Source organism: Neltuma alba, unplaced genomic scaffold (genome assembly GCF_004799145.2).
Source record: "Neltuma alba isolate B1F8T4 unplaced genomic scaffold, ASM479914v2 tig00011067_pilon, whole genome shotgun sequence".
NCBI lineage: Eukaryota > Viridiplantae > Streptophyta > Magnoliopsida > Fabales > Fabaceae > Neltuma > Neltuma alba.
In genome coordinates, this window is record NW_021635810.1 from 394,625 (window position 1) to 413,715 (window position 19,091).

General features: G+C 32.4%; 1 protein-coding gene across 1 annotated transcript; it reads left to right on the forward strand.

The window, feature by feature from the left end:
• Positions 1 to 12,920: 12,920 nt before the first annotated feature.
• On the forward strand, positions 12,921 to 16,227 carry LOC114761059 (actin-depolymerizing factor 7-like). The gene is made up of 3 exons (XM_028950373.1): positions 12,921 to 12,945; positions 15,523 to 15,772; positions 16,077 to 16,227. The coding sequence occupies exons 1-3, from the start codon at positions 12,921 to 12,923 to the stop codon at positions 16,225 to 16,227; spliced, it is 426 nt and encodes a 141-aa protein (XP_028806206.1).
• Positions 16,228 to 19,091: the final 2,864 nt, after the last annotated feature.

Consider the following 19,091-nt stretch of genomic DNA (forward strand, 5'->3'; position numbering starts at 1 on the left):
TTTAATTTCATTTTAACGCCCGCACACTTCTATAAATAAAATTTCATAATGTTTGTAAATTAAAATTACAATATCAAACAACGAGGGCTCAACTCAAACAACATAAATTATAGAAATCTGATTTGAAATTGAGGTAAACTATAAAATGTGGATTCTTATTTCTTTAAACGTTTCCTTGAATTTTACATGCATGCGAAGAGAATTGACATTCTCATGTATCCACCCAAGGACCCAAGGACTATTATTATATATGTGAAAAGTGATCATAAATATCTATTCAAAATATGTGTCTATGTTTAATATATTTGTTGACCAGTGTCTATATTAAAGATATGCCTGAACTAGTTATAAAATATGACATTTATAAAGTGATATAATTCATAGATTGGGAATGAGTATTTTTATCAAGGTCAAAAGGAAAAAGAATGAGGTTTTTTTTTTTTTGTGTATAACCTAGAGTATTCACAAGCCACTTTGGGTTTGAAACTAACTTCTATTAGGCTAGGAGCGTTAAAGTCAAAACTCTTCCAACAAATACCTTTTTTTGGAATTTGACTTTATGTTCTTCTCCTTATAAGGATGAGGTTGCTTACTATCTCAACGAATAGCTTGTTGGTAAAAATGAGTATTTTTCACCAATTCAATTATTTATTTTATATAAAGACAATTTATCTAACAGACAAAACGAGTACAAAATTAAAAAAATATATACCTGTTAAAATTGGACAATTTGAAGAAAAATTACAAGAATAGAAAAACAGATATAAAATACAACCCAAACAACAATAGTAGCAAAAAGAAAAACAAACAACAAAGCTCCTGCATTGCATCCTACTCAAGCCATGGGCCAGCCAACTAACCTTGACAAAGGTCAGCATTTTAGAGCTAAAGCACCACTCCCAACCTGAACTAGCCATATTGTCGTCATACAGATACTACCAAAGAGTTCTTCTTTAGATAAGAGAGGAGAACTTTGATGCGAATACATAAAGAAAACATCTCACGAACCCATAATCAATTTGAAATATATTCACACCAAGAAAGCTAAATAAAAGTCTGGTGATCCACTTGTACCCTTAAACATAGAAGAACAAGGACGCGAAGTATTGGAAGACGTCACAAGGTTGATCAAACCTTAATAAGTCTATTAGTTTAATGAAGAATTCTAGAGAGAATCCACTCTTAAGTCAGGAAGTGCAAAATACAACATTTCATTTCTCAAAATCAAGTTTGCATACAAAATGAGAGGTTCAAAGTACTTTAAAGAGATCCATTCAAATTTGGCCTAAAAAGCATTTAATGCAACCTAGAGACTAAAAAATGTTAAATACAAACTTAAAAGAAATTAGAATGACTTAATACAATATATTTGGAAACTCAAAAGTCAAATCTGCCAACTAATTTCTAATTTTTGCACAAGTAGATTTAACAAGATATAATCAGCATGTAAGCTCAAAATGTGATTATGTAGGCTCAAAATTAATCTGTAAGCCCATATAATTTATTTCAATTTTGAATAAAGTAATGTAGTATTTTAAAACAAAAGGTTTCTAATTTATTTTTTTTGAATTGAGCTTTTATAAATTGATTAATTATATAAATTTATCCTTCAGTATAACATCCGTTGACTTTAATTTATAAGATTTGATGAATTTTATCAAACTTTTTTATTTCATTTAACGCCCGTGCACTTCTATAAATAAAATTTCATAATGTTTGTCAATTAAAATTACAATATCAAACAACGAGGGCTCAATTCAAACAGCATAAATTATAGAAATCTGATTTAATTATTTCTGTAAGCATTTCCTTGAATTTTACATGCATGCGAATAGAGTTGACATATTCTCATGTATCCACCTAAAAACCCAAAGACTATTATTATATATGTGAAAAGTGATCATAAATATCTATTAAAAATATGTGTCTATGTTTATAGTTGTTGACCAGTGTCTATATTAAAGATATGCCTGAACTAGTTATAAAATATGACATATAAAAAGTGATATAATTCATAGGTTGGGAATCAAGGTTAAAAAAAAAAAAGAATGAGTATTTTTTTTTAAATAACTCGCAGTATTCACAAGTTACTTTAGACTTGAAACTAAATTTTATCGAAGTATTAAGATTAAGTTTTTCCCAACAAATGTGTTTTTTTAAATTCAAACTTGTGTTCTCTTTATAAGGATGATGCCGCTTATCATCTCAATGAACAGTTTGTTGGTAAAAAATGAATATTTTTCACCAATTTAATTATTTATTTTAGGTAAAGACAATTTATTCAACAGACAAAATGAGTACAAAATTAAAAATGCCGGCCTGTTAAAATTGGACAATTTGAACAAAAATTTCAAGAATAGAAAAGCAAACAGAAAAAACAGCCCAAACACAATAGTAAAAACAAAAAACAAAGTTCGTGCGTTGCATCCTGCCAACTTGAATCCAGACTTGAACAAGATGATCTTCAGCATGCAAGGATGATAAGTTGCTTTATTCCTCACTCTCAAACTCAATGAACGAACTGAACCCACCTTCTCTAAACAAGCTCCCTTAGTAGTTAAGTAGTTCTCATCATCTCGATGATAGGGGTAGCCACACAAGCTGCAGAGTGAAGCAAACTGAAGAACCAGCTCAAGCCATAGGCCAACCAATTGACCTTGACAAAGGTCAGCAATTTGGAGCTAAAGCACCACTCCCAACTTGAACCAATCATATTGTCGTCATGCAGATCCTAAGAAAGAGTTCTTCATAGAAGGGAGGAGAACTTCGAACCTTGAAATAATGCCATCATGAGACCAGAGCCTCACGACGTTTATACCACATATAGGGTATTGAAATTTTTCTTGACATTGCAGACACGCTGTTAACGAGGAAATTGCACCAATTGCATGACCAGCAGAAGAAAAAGTTAAGAGTTGGTTGTAGAAACCAACCCAATTCGAAAGAGCACATGTTAACAACACTTGAAAGAAAACACCAAAAAAAAAAAAGAAGAAATAAATAAAAAGTAAAATTAGTTAAACCAAAAAGTTAGGCTACTTACTCTTAGTCCAACCCTGCTAATGGAAAGAGGAAGAGGACGCAGCCATAAGGACTAGGGAAAAGAGAAAATAAGTTAGTGAAAGAAGATAAAGAAGTTGACTGAGGAAGCATGCAGAAAAAAATAAAGAAACTGAAGGCAGTGAAGAAAGAAGAAAGTGATTGACAGAGGAGAAGAAAGAAAGATGAAGTAAGTCGGTGGAAAAAGAAAATGGAAGGTACAACGAACAGAGACAAGACAAACCACAGAAAAAAGATAAAGCTAGAAAACGAAGCAGAGGCAGCAAAATATGATTGAGAAGGTGGAAATCAGAAAAATAGAGGTGAACTGGAGAAGGAAAGGTGGTGGAGTTGAAATACGGCCGCGAAAAAAGAGGAAAAAGAAGAAAGGTCACCCCCCCGGGGGAGGAAAAGGGAGACTAAGGGGATTTTCGGAGCATTACTAGAAAAAAAATCTTTTATACTGATTAGAATGGGCATTTGACATCAGAAAAATAACTAACATAAAAATGTTATGAATATTATAACATGTGGATGTCCATCTCTTCTTCTTCCTCTTCCTCTTCCTCTCAACTTCATCATTAACTCCCACTACTTCCACTAGCCATTAATCTTCCACTACTCCATTACCTTTCCACTATGCCTTTAATCTTGTAACTCCCCCCACTCATATTCATGTGGTTTATTGTCCACTATCTATCATTTAAGTGCAAATGTAACTTATATATAAAACTATCCCTATAAATAAGCCATGCTATTGTATTGTGATAAAAGTGAAGCAAGTGAAGGAATACAATATCATTATCTTATTTTTTGTCTACTTCTCTTCTCCAATTTACTTTCATTGTTGGTTAATTTCATAACACGTTATCAGCACGAGACTCTACCATCAGAATTCATGGCTCCTAGTTGATACACGTTGAAGATTTGTTCATTGAATGAAGATAGTTTGATCCAAACAATTTGGTAAGATTTCTCTAATTTATTTAGAGGAAATGGTAGTTTTGTATATTAATCTTATTGATTCATTGGTAATCGAATATTTTATTTATCATCTTGAGATATGAAAATTTTTATTTTTATTTCTTACTTTTCTTATATTGTTATGATCCTACTATTCTTATACTTCTTGATTTGCTATGAGGTTTATTTTCATCAATAATATTACTATATATGATTATCATCTCCGATATTAGTTAATTGTTGTCTTAGAAAGTAAAATATTAAACATATAAATGAATGGCTAACAACCATTGTACTCTTGATTTTGTGATTAGATGGCCAGAAGCCACCTCACGTTTTGATGATTATTTGATAAAAGACCATCTTGTGGTAGTAACAGATAGCATGACAAGATTATCAAAATTTGATAATCTATATCAAAGTCTTGAAGATTGATGGTTTAAAAATGAAACAATATAAAAAAACTTCGTAGTTCTAAAAATTTTGTTACAGTCCGGAAGACTAATATTTGAGAAAATTGATGGTGTGCCATTGAAAGCAAAGAATATATCTATAAGAGTGATAAAGAGTATGATCATATTGTATCAGTGGAACTGATAAATAAAAGGACAATAATCTTGGGGCTTGACTATTGAATCATAACAGCAAAATTAGTAATAGCCCTATGATCAATATAATAAAATTATGAACAACTGTTATAATATGACCAGAAGTCATATAGACAAATATGTATCAATTCATTGAAAAGAAAATGTTAAGAAAAAATGGTTGTGGAATCAAAAAGACCATGTGATATTATGAAAATATCGAAGCTAATTTTAATGCCTGAAGACAATAAGTTGTGAAGAAAGATAGATGCCCAAAGTATATATAAAAATAGAAAACATATAAGTATATGCCTAGAAGGCTATATGTATAATGTTTCATTTTTATGGGTCTTTAAATTTATTGTGATTTGTGAGAAACAAATTGTTATAAGAATTTGATATTGTGATATTGATAAGTGTGTGATATGAAACTAAATAGATCAAATAGACCCAAAAGTTACTAGTTATATTTTGTTTATTTATATCTTATTTATATGATCTGATTTAATATTAGTTTTGAACATTTTAAATATCTATAGTACATTGATCAATATTGAGAAGTTTTGAACGTTAAGTATTATTTGTACTTTATTTTTAAAAGTTCTTTTTTAAATGTTCTTCATCATTTTTGTGTGTTCTTTATGTGTATTGCAAGTTAAATTTGTGATACTCATAATTATTTGTTATTATGTTAATGATATATTGAAATAGAGTTTTCTTCATATTCTTCTTAAATTATATAGTTCTTGAAGAACTAGATGCAATAGTATTAATATAGTTCTAGAAGAACTAATGCTGTTTTATGAAGTACTTGAGCTTCCAAGCAAAAGATAGGTTATTGACCTTCATCCATCATATGCTTATAACTGTTTATGAAATATATGAATAAAGGAATCATGTTTGAATGACTCAATCTTGAGAGAGAAAACTGTTAGAATACAAGTATGAGTTGATATTGGATATATTTTTCATAAATGGATATCATCAATCATATATTATATTGAAAAGTTTATTATTGGTAACGAAACATGGTACAATAAACCAAAAGTTTACTGATATAATTAGATTTATTGTTGGCATGACTTGTTTGATTGTCTTAAACTATATGATGCAACAAATTATTGAAGATTATGTATTGATATCCATTGAAGAACCAAAAGATTCTTCCAAATAGCCAACATTTTTAAGAATTCATATGTGCTGCTTGTTCTTAAAGAAAATTGATTATAAAATATCACTAGTTATGTTTTGTGTTCAAATGGATCACTACATTTCTGGAAATATACATGGGCCCATTTAGAAGCACATAAACCATACAAGTATTCAATATTTGATAGATGCATCTATATAAAATGGTAAGATGTGTGATTGATATTAATTTGCAACCTGAAGTTTGCAAGATTATTTAGATAAATATTTTCGGACTATGTGATTCCCAAAACTTGACTTTAAAGTTGCTAGTGAATTTATATATCAAGCTTTTAATGTTGAAAAGCCTGCTTATCAATCATTTATGAATAGAACAAATTTTTTCATTTTAGTGTTCGCATATTTGATTTAATATATTGCAGCACTTATAGACATCAAGGCAACAAAATTCTCCCAATAAAATTGGCTTTTGTTCAGGAGCCAGATATTTTTCATGTAAAAAAATTAAAATGTGCAATATTTATTCCTACTAATCCACCACAATGCACATAGATGGATATTAAAAGAAAGTTGGGACATATGTTGGGTAAGAACCTCCTTCTTGTTTGTCTCTAAATGGAACAAAACAATGTTCTTAAAAGAAACAAATGGATTTAGGAGACTTATACTGCATTATTAGTTGATTGTTATTCGATAAAGTTTTCTTAACAGAAGGAGGAGAAATTGAGTAGTTGGAAAAGAGAAAGCATGGAATGCATTATTATTATCAAATATAGATCCTCAAATATATCAATATGGATCAGAAGTTCATCAAAATTACATTCATGAAATGCTACAAAATATTTTACTGACCTGAATGAAAATTTTTAAATCTCTTATTTCAGCTGAAAATGCTCCAATTAGTATAAATAAAAATAAGACATGCTAGAAGCATGAGAGGTTAATCGGTTCCAATATAAAGATATTGAATAAAGAGGAACATACAACTCAGAAATTGTATTGAGGAGGCATGTACTCTAGAAGAGTGTCAGGACATAATTAATTGGAAAACCCTAGAAGAGGTTCAGGTACCTGAAAAAGAAGAAAGAGATCTCAACAAGTTATGTCACAAAAGAAAAAATGGAACCGAAAAGGTAAAGTTGTCGACAATGGTTTTCATAAGAATATCACGTGATAAAAAGAGGATCTTACACATAGATCTATCATGCAAAGTACATATAAATTTGGTCAAGAAGAAAAAGAAAAGGGAAAAGACGTGATGAAAATATCATTTCAATATATGAAAATGGGCCTGTAGTCCCAACACATGAGATATAAAGTTTCTATAGATTATATGGACGTTTATGTGAAAATATAGATTTTCACAAATGATTATGATAAGACATATTACTTTGTGGTGGATATAATTTTACATATTTGAATAGTTTGGTAGTATGAAATGTGCCTGTTGGATGACCCATTGATGAGGATCATTAAATAGTAAACTTTACATGATAATCCTTGAAGGATCCAAAATATGCCAAGAGCAAATATGAAAAAAAAAAATCTTTCAGTATATGAAATATTATGAAGATTAAAATAATTTCACTATGTATCATCATTTTATAGTTCTGGATCAAAATATATGAAATTCCCTGAAGGATTTCACTTGCCAGAAGCATACAAGTCAAGTTCTTGAGAACAATACTTAATTAAGCTAAATAAGTTCTATAAGAATTGAAGCGATCAGGGCATATGTGGTATAACCGACTAAGTAAATATTAGTTGAAGAAATGATATAAAAATGATCCAATTTACCCATGCATTTTTATGAAAAGATCTGAGAATGAGTTTGCTATAATTGTTTATGTTGATGATATAAATATTATTGGAACTCCTGAAGAGCTTACAAAAGCTATGGATTACTTAAAGAAAGAATTTGACATAAAGGACTTGGGAAGAACAAAGTTTTGTTTCGGATTGCAAATTGAATACTTGAGAAATGAAGATTTTTTGGTATCAAATAATTGATACAAGAAAGGCCTTAAAGTGTTTTTATATGGATAAATCACATCCATTATATACTTTGATGGTTGTAAGATTTGTAGAGGTGAATAAAGAACCTTATATATTTTGAGAAGGTGATGAAAAACTACTTGGTCCAGAAGTACCATATTATATCTTATCAATCATGCATGACGCCACATATCATTTGCTGTTAACTTACTGGTAAGATATAGTTCTTCACCAATGACATTGGAATAGAATTCTAGATTCTTTTCTGATTCACATACTGGTAATTTCAAATAGAGTATTTATCTCACAATATCCAAAAGATGGTGAAATATATATCTAACAAATTCGTTCAAATAAAAATCTAGCAGATTTGTTCATCAAGTCACTTCCTATTACAATATTTGAAAAGTTTGTTCATGATATCGGATGTCACAGACTCAGGGATATCAATTGACGTTATCAAGAGGGGAAGTTAATACACGCTGTACTCTTTTTCCCTTGCCTATGGTTTTTTTCCCCACCGGGTTTTCCTAGAAAGGTTTTTAATGAGGCAGCATCAAATAGTGTATAAGTAAATGTGTACTCTTTTTCTTCTACTAGGTTTTTGTCCCACAGGGTTTTTCCTAGTTGAAATTTTTTAATGAGGCACATATCTTATATAATGGACATCCAAGGGGAGTGTTATGAATATTATAACATGTGGATGTCCATCTCCTTTTCTTCCTCTTCCTCTCAACTTCATCATCAACTCCCACTACTTCCACTAGGCATTAATCTTCCACTACTCCATTACCTTTCCACTATGCCTTTAATCTTGTAACTCCTCCCACTCATATTCATGTGGTTTATTGTCCACTATCTATCATTTAAGTACAAATATAACTTATATGTAAGACTATCCCTATAAATAAGCCATGCTATTGTATTGTGATGAAAGTGAAGCAAGTGAAGGAATACAATATCATTCTCCTATTTTCTTGTCTACTTCTCTTCTCCAATTTACTTTCATTGTTGGTTAATTTCATAACAAAAAATAGGTAGTGTTAAAAGTCCATACTTTTTTTTACACCGGTTAGGAAACTGGTTTAGAAAATTATGATTTTAATGGTAATTATTGTACAAACTAATGTAACCATTGAAAATATAAATAAAAAAGGTCTATTTATATTTTCAATGGTTACATTGGTTATATTTTCAAGGGTTACATTGGTTCGTACAATGGTGTAGGCAATGGACTTTTCTGTTTAATTTTCTTATGCAAGTTAGTTCTTTCAATAATTGAATATTTTTTTTACCAAACAAAAGAAATTGTAAAAACACAAAGTCTAGTAGTTAACAACTAACTAGTATTAGAGTTTAAGAAAATAGCTCACTAGGAAGAAAGAAGACGAAGGAAGATAAGTTATCAATGGTTAATGGGGGAAAAAATGAAGGCCAGTTCCTTTTACGAGGATGAGCTGAATTTTTTATAAGTAATTGGTCATTCAAGATACTGCAACTCGAATTTGATCATACTTGAACGACCAAATACTTGGTAGAGTTTCTCATCTTGTTTAATGAACCAAATACAATGACCATGCCTTAAGCCTCAAACAGCTTGCAACTTTTAATGGACAGATTCAAAGCTGATCTCAAACAGAAAGAAATTGGTAATTCATCCCATTTGGTAAGGCATTTGGGGGGGGGAATAGCTTATAGATATGATAATTCAGTTTGTAAATTTGAAAACTTTTTATTACAGCTTTTGCCTAATCTAACTTATAGGTTAAAAACTACTTTTTTAAGCACGATTGCAAAAGCAACTAAATTTACTTATGACTCATGTAAAAACAACTTTTTTGAATTAAAAACATTTTTGCCTTTATGTCTATATTGTTTTTATTCTTTTCTTTATATATTTTTTATGTTTCCAAATCAGTTTTTAGTTATTTATTTTTAATATTATCTTAAGTAAAAATAATTTTTAACAGTTTTTATAATTTTTATAATTTTTAATATTATTTTTATTTTATATTTACATAAATTATGAAGAATATATCATCCAATTAATTATATAATATTATTTGATTAAAAAATTTCACATTATTATGATTTCTAATTTAAATATATTTTATTCATTCAATATAACTTTTTCCTATTATAATAATTTAAAATTATTATATTTTGTAAATTCATACTTTTAATGATTTTTTATTATTTAAAATTTATACCAATTTTGGTCATTCTAAAAATTAAACTTACTTATTCAATCATAATCTAAATAACTTCTTTACTTTACAAACTAATTTTTAAAAAAAATCAATCCAAACACAAATGAGACTACCCAATCTAACTTTTTTTTTTTATAGAAGTCGAACTACCCAACGCTGGTACAAAATTATCCAGTGTCCAACTACATATATTGCCTATCCTTTGCCATGACTTCCTGCAAGTCTCGCGAGGGTGACATAATGAAGTGGAACCCATGAGGTACGTTCAAGGCTTGTTTTGCCAGTTCTGGCTACGTGCTCTATCCTCACGCTCCAGTCGCGAGAAAGCACACCCTTGATTTTTGTAACGAGACTGTAGTCTCTGTGACGTTGATCAATCTCAGATGAGACTAGCGTAACCACTTCGGTTGCATCGGATTCTACTACAAGTCTGCGCATGCCTTGGTCCCAAGCCATTTTCAACCCAAGCAGTAGCGCCCACAGCTCTGCTATGACGCTATCTCCATGATGATCATGGTGCATGAATCCTGATATGAACTCTCCCTTTGTGTCCCTTAGTAATCCTCCACACCCTATACCGGCCTGTCCACTAAAGGCTCCGTCAGTGTTAAGTTTGGTCCACCCTATATTAGGGGGGTCCCATCTTTCTTTAGCATTCATAGTGCCATTTCCGTTCAGGTTAATCCCCGACAGCCTCTTCTATGTTCGCTGTAGGGTTGCTACTATTGTTCTCGCCTGCATGTACACAGTTTCATTCGTCACCTCCTTTTGCTCAAATACCCTTTCATTTCGTCGGCGCCATAGGAGCCAACATATGGTGGCGAAGAGTTGAGTCCATCCTTCTTCCACCTCCCTGTCTCCTTTTTGTATGTTGGCGGCGATCCATTCCCTCAAGTTACCATGGAAGAACCTAGACCCTTGCGCTTGGCCTTGAAGAAGAGCTATCCATAGCTCCTTCGTGCGGTCACAGTCTCGTAGGATGTGCAGTAAGCTTTCTGTGGCTCTATTACATTCCGTGCATGTGTCGTCCTCTCCTATTCCTCGATGCTTTCTAACTTCATTCGTCAGGAGTTTGTCCTGGTAAGCTAGCCACATGAACACCTTGCATCTTTGGACTGATTTAATCTTCCAAATCTTCTGCCAACAGGGATCCTAGCGCTCATTCGCATGGGTAACTACATTGTATGCCGACCTTGTTGTAAATATACCACTGCGGTCGTGCTTCCATTTTACCGTCTGGCTGTTTTGATCTATCTCAGTCCCATTTTTGACCACATCCCAACTTCTTTTGATGCCTGTCCAGGTGTTGGACCCTGCTCGATTTCCAGCAATATCTGGGATGAGGTCGTTGCCACATTGATATTTACTACAGACCACTTTGACCCAAAGATCATCTCTCTTATGAATCAAGCTCCAACCCAGCTTGGCCATGTAGGCTTTGTTGTGGCTCTTAAGATGCCGAATGCTGAGCCCTCCTCGATCTTTTGGTCTACAAATTTTGTCCCATGCCACGAGGTGTATCTTACGATGCTCCGTGGAGGATCCCCACAGAAAGTTCTTATTGCTTCGATCAATATCATCGCAAGTCCCAATCGGGAGATGGGAAGTCTGCATAGAGTAACCAGGGATGGTGGACGTGACAGATGCTATTAACATGGCTCTACCCGCCAAGGACAGTGAGTTCGCCTTCCATTGAGATAGTCGTCCTCGGACTCGGTCAACCACGTGGCTGAAACTCTCCTTCGTCACCCTTTTGTTGTGAAGGGGCACTCCTAAGTATTTGCCCATATCAGCAGCCAATTGGAATCCCAATCTGTCACTTAACTATGCACGTCTGTTATGGTTCACATTTCGAGAGAAATAAACTCTTGTTTTGGCTGCATTCACCTTAAGGCCCGAGCTGCTGCAGAATCCCTCTAGGCATCTCTTAATCTCATCAACCTGGTCTCCCGCGGCCTCGGCAAAGATAATGACATCGTCAGTAAAGAATAAATGGGATATTGGAGGGCCATTCTTACTTAGCTTGATGGGTCGCCACTTGCCAAACTGTATCCTTTCCTGCATCATATGGGCCAATCTTTCCATGCAAATTACAAAGATATATGGGGATAGTGGGTCCCCTTGACACACTCCTCTTGTTGGCATGAACGTTTCCGTTCTCTCCCCATTCCATAGCAAGTTCATGCTGGTAGTAGTCACACAAGCCATAATTACCCTTATCAGGTGCGTAGGTAGGCGTAGGTCACAGAGGCATTGTTCCACAAAGTTCCAATTTAGTCGGCCATATGCCTTTTCGAGATCAATTTTAATGGCCATAAATCCCTTCTTCCCTTGCATATTTCTCATAGAGTGAACTACTTCCTGCGCTACAATAATATTATCTGAGCTATGTCTTCCAGGAACAAAGCTACACTGGTTTGGGCTTATGACTTGAGGGAGTATTAGCTTCATCCTGTTCACCACTACCTTGGTGATGAGTTTGAATAACCCAATCTAACTTTTACTCAATCTTACTTTTCTAAAAGCCGGATTGAAAATTAGTTATTTTTTCTACTGCCAATCCAAATGGACCCATTAGGGTTTAGGCAAATATCTTGGGGAAGAAATGAAATAGTGATGATGTTACCTACGATGATAATATAATGGTAGAGGCAACAGACAGTGATAGTAATGGCAAGCGACTGAAGACGACTTGAGCACTCCATACCATCTCCATATTACTTTCTGAGAGCGCGCCTCTTCGTATTCTAAGACCGTGAACATGAAGGGAGGATGGCCTGATTTATATAGCTATAGCAAAAAGTTGACACCAATTAACATAAAAACTGGTGTTGAAAATTATTTTACGTCGAACACAAGATAACTGGTGTAAATTTGAAATGTTACATTGAATTTGACAACACCAGGCGTAAATGTCCTAGAAAATAACTAGTTGTTTTTCTCTTTCTTTAAACCAGCAAAAAGAAAAAAAGGTTACATGTTTATGAGTTTTAGGGTTTATTGTTAAAGATCGAGAAGAGAAAAACGTGTTAAAAAGAACAATCACAAGAGTAGATCATCACAAAATTCATTTATATATATTTATTGGTAGGGGCATGAAGGTTGTCTTTACAAAATATTTTTTAAAAAAAAACTACATTTTTACAATAAAAAAACTAGTGGTTGAAAGAGGATAAGGCTTTTTCATCAAACAACAAGGAGAAGGCATCCGAGGGATTGTCCATGTCATCATACTCGATGTGCGTGTCATCAAGTAGGAGGTTGACCTTTTTGTTGAGGGCATAGAAGTGAGACACCATGCAGTGGGGGTCGCATTCAATCATCGCTACTCTTGCAAGTAACCAGTCAAAAGGAGGCGGAGGTAAGAAGGCAGGGGAGGGTGATGGGGAGGGGGAGGAGGAAAAGAAAAGGACATGCTGGGACGGTTTTCTACTATTTCACCATTGTGGGGCTGTCGGAGGTAGCAGAGAAAGATGTTGGAGAAGGAGAAGAAGGAGGACAGTTGGCTTCTACCTTTAAATAGATGACATTAGGACATGATGACCATTTGAGTTCAGATTACTTCAAGGAAACAAAAAGGCTAGAGATAGGCTGATGCGAAGATTTGTAACACCAGTTATTTACAAATACCGATGTCATTTAAGTACCCTTACACCAGTTGGGTTAACATTTGATGTAAAAAGTAATAGTGACACGAGGCATGATAATAATCGGTGTACATATTGTATCATTATTTATAAAAATGCCACCGCCTCATTTATTACACCATTGGCGCAATAACCCATATAGACTAGGCAGTGTAAAGGGCATTTTCCTAGTAGTAGCAGATTAGCTTTGTGAAAGTGATTTTATGGATTTTGAAATAGATATGTGATAGGAGTTTTATTTCAACTTATGTAAAAGTACCTTTCTTTAGTGCTTTTGAGTAGTTGCCAAACTCCTGCTAAGAGGAGGTAGAGAGATGGAGGAAGGTGAAGAAAAAAAGGCCAAGAACGATCAACAACAGAGCAGAAGTGATTGCAGATTGTCCAAATGACGCCGGAAAAGCATCACTAATGGCACTGACAAGAGAGACGACGCTTTCCTTCTAAACTACTAGGAAATGCTAAAATCACCAATTTAATTATTTTTTAAACTTTAGAAGCATGAAAAAAATATGGTTTTCAATATTAGTTAAATAAAAACCTTTGTATTTGTCATAATTGTCTTTTTATCTAATCTTTTTGTTTTTCGCTTGATCTATTTTATTTAATCCACCCCTAATGTTTTTTTTTCCACTAATAAAACTTTTCTTTTATATACGTTTGCGACCTAAGAACATTAGGGACATCCAAGTTTAGAAAACTTTCTCAACCCTAAAACTCTCTTCCTCACAGTTCTCGTCCATTACCTCCCTCAAAATAAGGATCTACCCTTCTGTCTCCCTTCTCTCACCTCCTTCCCTCTCTCTCTGTGAATTTCATTGATTCCTCGTCATTTCTCGTTTGGCTCTATCATTGGCGACATCATGGTATGTTCTTACTGCTTCATCTCTAGTTTTCATTAATTTTGATTAATGGTCTTAGCATTGTATGATTCATGTAGCCGACTAAAACTAATAAGGCTTATTGTTGTTCCAATCAGGTGGGGTAAGAAGAAATTCTTAAAAAAAAAATCCAAGCACTCAAGGAAATGGCAGATACATTAATTAATTAGAACAAAATGTAACTTCCAGGTTATTTACTGTATATTTCTTTCTATTATAAGAAAACACGTTCGTATGATTTTTTTCTTTAGCCTAGTTTTAGGAGGATCTGTTTGTGATCATATTTGATCTAAATTCATTACTGTACATAGAGTAAGGAAGGTTTATTTTACAGTTTAATTTCCAATAATAATTCATACATTGCCATTATCATCAAAATTGAGTATTTAAACATACTTTGTTATACCATTATAATGAAGATTGAATCTTGTAGAAGGAATTTTGATATACTTTAACCAATGTCTCAACACTCGAAGCTTTGTGAATAGAATAATATTTTGGGAAAAGTCCCCAAAAAAGACTTTCAAAATTTTAAAAAAAAATTGATAAGCAAATGACAACAATTTTTATAAACGGGTTTCTGTATGCAAGTTTTCAATTTTTAAGATTTTTTTTTGGCAATTTTCCCAATTTGTTTCCTCATTTTGATTAATAATAAAAACATTAATCTACGAGTATCTATTTAATTTCAATTGATTTTTAATCTGCTCTTTTTAGTTTTCTTTAATCAATAGTCACCTGAAAGTGAAACTACGAGGACTTATTGAGAAATCAAGTGAAATTATAAGAGCTTGATAAATAAAAACTACAGTAATCTTAATAAAAATTAAGTGAAGCTACATGGACATGATTAAAAAAAAAGAGGAAATTTTTTATAAATTTGAATAAAAATCAGGTGAAACTAAGCAACTTGCAGGTTAATTTTCCGCCAAAAAAAAAAAATATTTTATCGTGTGCTCACATGATTATCTTGTTCTTCAATATCCATGTACTCATCACATTCATCAACCTGGTATATATTTGTTTCTTTTATGAAACTGTTAGGCTAACGCAGCATCTGGAATGAATGTGGATGATGAATGCAAACTCAAGTTCTTAGAACTAAAGGCCAAGAGAAACCACCGTTTCATTGTGTTTAAGATTGAGAACCAAGAAGTGGTGGTAGACAAAGTTGGAGGCCCAACAGAAACCTATGAGGACTTCACAGCATCTCTTCCACCTTCAGAGTGTCGATATGCTGTCTTTGATTTTGATTTCACCACCGAAGAGAATTGCCAGAAAAGCAAGATTTTCTTCATTGCATGGTATGTTTAAATAACTTCCTCCATATATAATTTGTCTTAGACCAGGAAAAAATGATGCTAATTATTAAAGCCTATGTTTCTTCTAGAATTATAGAATATTAGTGCTCTTGAAAGTTGGAATTCTGCTAATAATTACTTCTGATAAACAAGGGCATACTTAGAAGTAACTAGCATTTTGTTGAGTCAATTAAGGATATAACCAACTTTTATCTTTAAGATGCGTGTGATATGGTTGAGATTGCCCTATATTTAGGACTGATTAAAGTATAAGGGTTTAATTTATTTTCATGTTATGTGCCTACAGGTCTCCTGATACATCCAAAGTAAGGCAAAAAATGGTGTATGCAAGTTCAAAGGACAGATTCAAGAGGGAACTCGATGGCATTCAGGTTGAACTGCAAGCTACAGATCCTAGTGAAATGAGCTTGGATATTGTCAAAGCTAGGGCAATCTAAGTAGCGTCTCTTAATTAGCAGTATTCATATTTCAATCTCTCTCAGATATTTGGTTTTTATTCCTCTGTTGTTGAATGACATGCATTCTATCTAGTTTTGTAGTTCAATATGTATTACCTGTAGAACACTGTCTTCCGTACATTTAAGAGTCATTAAATGGCTTGGATTATTCTTGAATACAAAATATTCTTCTGTTATGAAAAATGCAAGTCCATTTCCCACTTTCTCCCTTTGCGACTTTTTGGGCAAAATGTTATACACAATTAAAAAAAATATATTATCAACATATAGAGAAAATCATTACCAAAATACTACAGGCAAAATCATTCTTGGTAAGTGCGATGTTATGTTAAACAAACATGAAACTCATTCTTTGGAAGAGCAAGTCCTGCAGTATCGTTTTCCTTTTAGTCAACTATTGATCAACTATTAACTACTACTTTTAAAATCTTGTAATACCTGATTCGTTTAAAGATAGATCGGGTGTGATATTATAGGATCTAAATATATTCAATTAATAAGATATGCATAGTATCTTGATTGGAATTTGAATATATTGAATAAAATAAAGAGCATTATAATTAAATGGATTCCAATTGGAAGCTCAAATGAAAAGTTTATTAATTACTTTTAGATTTGAATAATATCTTAATTGGGATTTGAATATATTGAATTAAATGGAGAGCGTCATTATTAAATGGGATCTCAGTTGGAGACTCAAATGAAAAAATTAATAATTGATTTTGAATTTGAATAATATCTTAATCGGTATTTGAATACATTGAATTAAGTAGAGAGTATCATAATTGAATAGAATTTTAATTGGAGGCTGAAATTGAGAAATAAATAAATAATTTTGAAGTTTTATTTGTCTCTTCAAATTTTGCATTTTTAATTCAAATCTCATTTGAAGGAATAAAAAAAATCATAATCTTATAAATAACCTTTTCCTTGATGCTAACATTTCACTTTTCGCTCAATTAATTTTTTCTCATCCAGCATATTACGAACCCGAGGTATTTATCTTTGTCTACTGATTTTTTGTTTTTTTTTTTTATTGTCATTGCCTTTTTATGATATTAACTAACTGCAAATGCTTTCTAACACCATGCTAGCAACATCAAAACAAACGTTGAACTTCTCTCATGAATTGATCAAGGATGTTGGTTAGACTACTAAGGAAGTGGACAATATCTAAGTCCTCACCCTTTGATATTTGGAAAGTTAGTATGATTTTGTCCAATAAACATGTTAGTAAATAATAAAGAAGCTTTATTCATTGAAAAAGTAATATTTTTAGTATACCCATTTCATCTTATTCCATGCAACCAAGTTGATAGGATTAAAGCTTCGTTTAAAAAGATAGATACATAGATATGTCAACAATTTAGTAGAAGCTGAGGTTTACCAGTTCAAAAACTTCAAAGTTGTGGTTAATGACCATGACAATTACAAAACTTGTAACCACTATTGAAAGATTATGTTCCATGCGACTTCTCTTTTAATTTTCTTTTTATTCAACCCATTTGAATTCTCTTTTTATTTTCATATTCGAATTCAACCCATTTGACTTCTCTTTTTATTTTCATATTCGAAGAGGCACAGCTTCATGTAATGAAAGAATGGCTCTTTGTGATAGAAAATTTATACTTGAGAGCTAGCAAAAAGACTTCAGAAGGTGATCGGGATTAAATGGGCTGGCTCAATCAACAAGCTTGAAAAATAATACTTCTCAGGAGAATACGCATATGTTTTTGTAGCAGATATCTCCAAAACGAGAAATTAGTGCACTAATCAAAGAAAAAGGAGTCCATTAGTCACACGGAGGCAAAATTTGGGATTAAACTCTTAATAAGGGTGGATCACATCAAAATTGGATTTGATTTATTATCTATTATGATTATACAATCTATTTTAAGTAATTCTTGAGCTACCTAAAATATAATAATGCATTATATTATTATTTTAAATCTATCAAATATATATGGAGCAAAATTTTCTATTTTTAAATAAAAAAGGTGGCGAATTGCTCTTGTCACCAATGTTGTCAAACTCACAAGTCCACTCATTAAGTTTACTGAGTTCACGTTTTTAGCCATTGAAATTGAGTGTAAACTCGGTTAAACTGGGATCTAACTCAGTCAAACTCGGTAAAATTGCCATTTCAAAACCGAGTTAAGTGAGTCAAAGATTTGAGTGGTAAAATACTAAAACTCGTTCAAAAAAAAAAGATTGAAAAGAAAAACTAATATAAAGTCAAAAGAGAAAATAAATATTACTTTCGGATGCCCTATTTTGAGCCCATAGACTTTGTGTCGCCACATCTTTTTCAAGTTCAAAGCTTTCCTTCTTTAGTTGTAACCATTCGAAGAAGAGAAAGAAAGGAGAAGAGGAGAACAAGAAAAATAGCACCTGTAAGTTGTAATAGTTCTTATTTTTTTGTCTCAACTCGCTTTGCGTCTCTCTTGCTTGTTTTTCTCCAAACCTGAGACAAAAGAAGAAAGAAGAAGAAGGAGATAGAAGAGAGGAAAAAGAGTTTGAAGAAGAGAAAAAGAGATTGAGGAGAGAGTAAAAATTATTCAAGTGATGTATTTTTTTTAATAAAATATTATATTTTATGTTAGTTAAAGGCTAAAGAAAGAACAAGAGAATGTTGAGTGTTTGAATGTTTGACAAGCAATTTATTTATCTTTTGGTCTAGTTGTCTAAGTAAAACTTTGAAAGCATGTGAAGTTGAACCCAACTTCTCTCTTTCCCTATTAACTACTGTAGCGTGAAAAGATGTAAGGTTAAGAATCTTTTTTTTTTTCCAACTTTTTATTGCTTTTCAACAACTTTCAGTATATTATATGTTTTCATAGTAC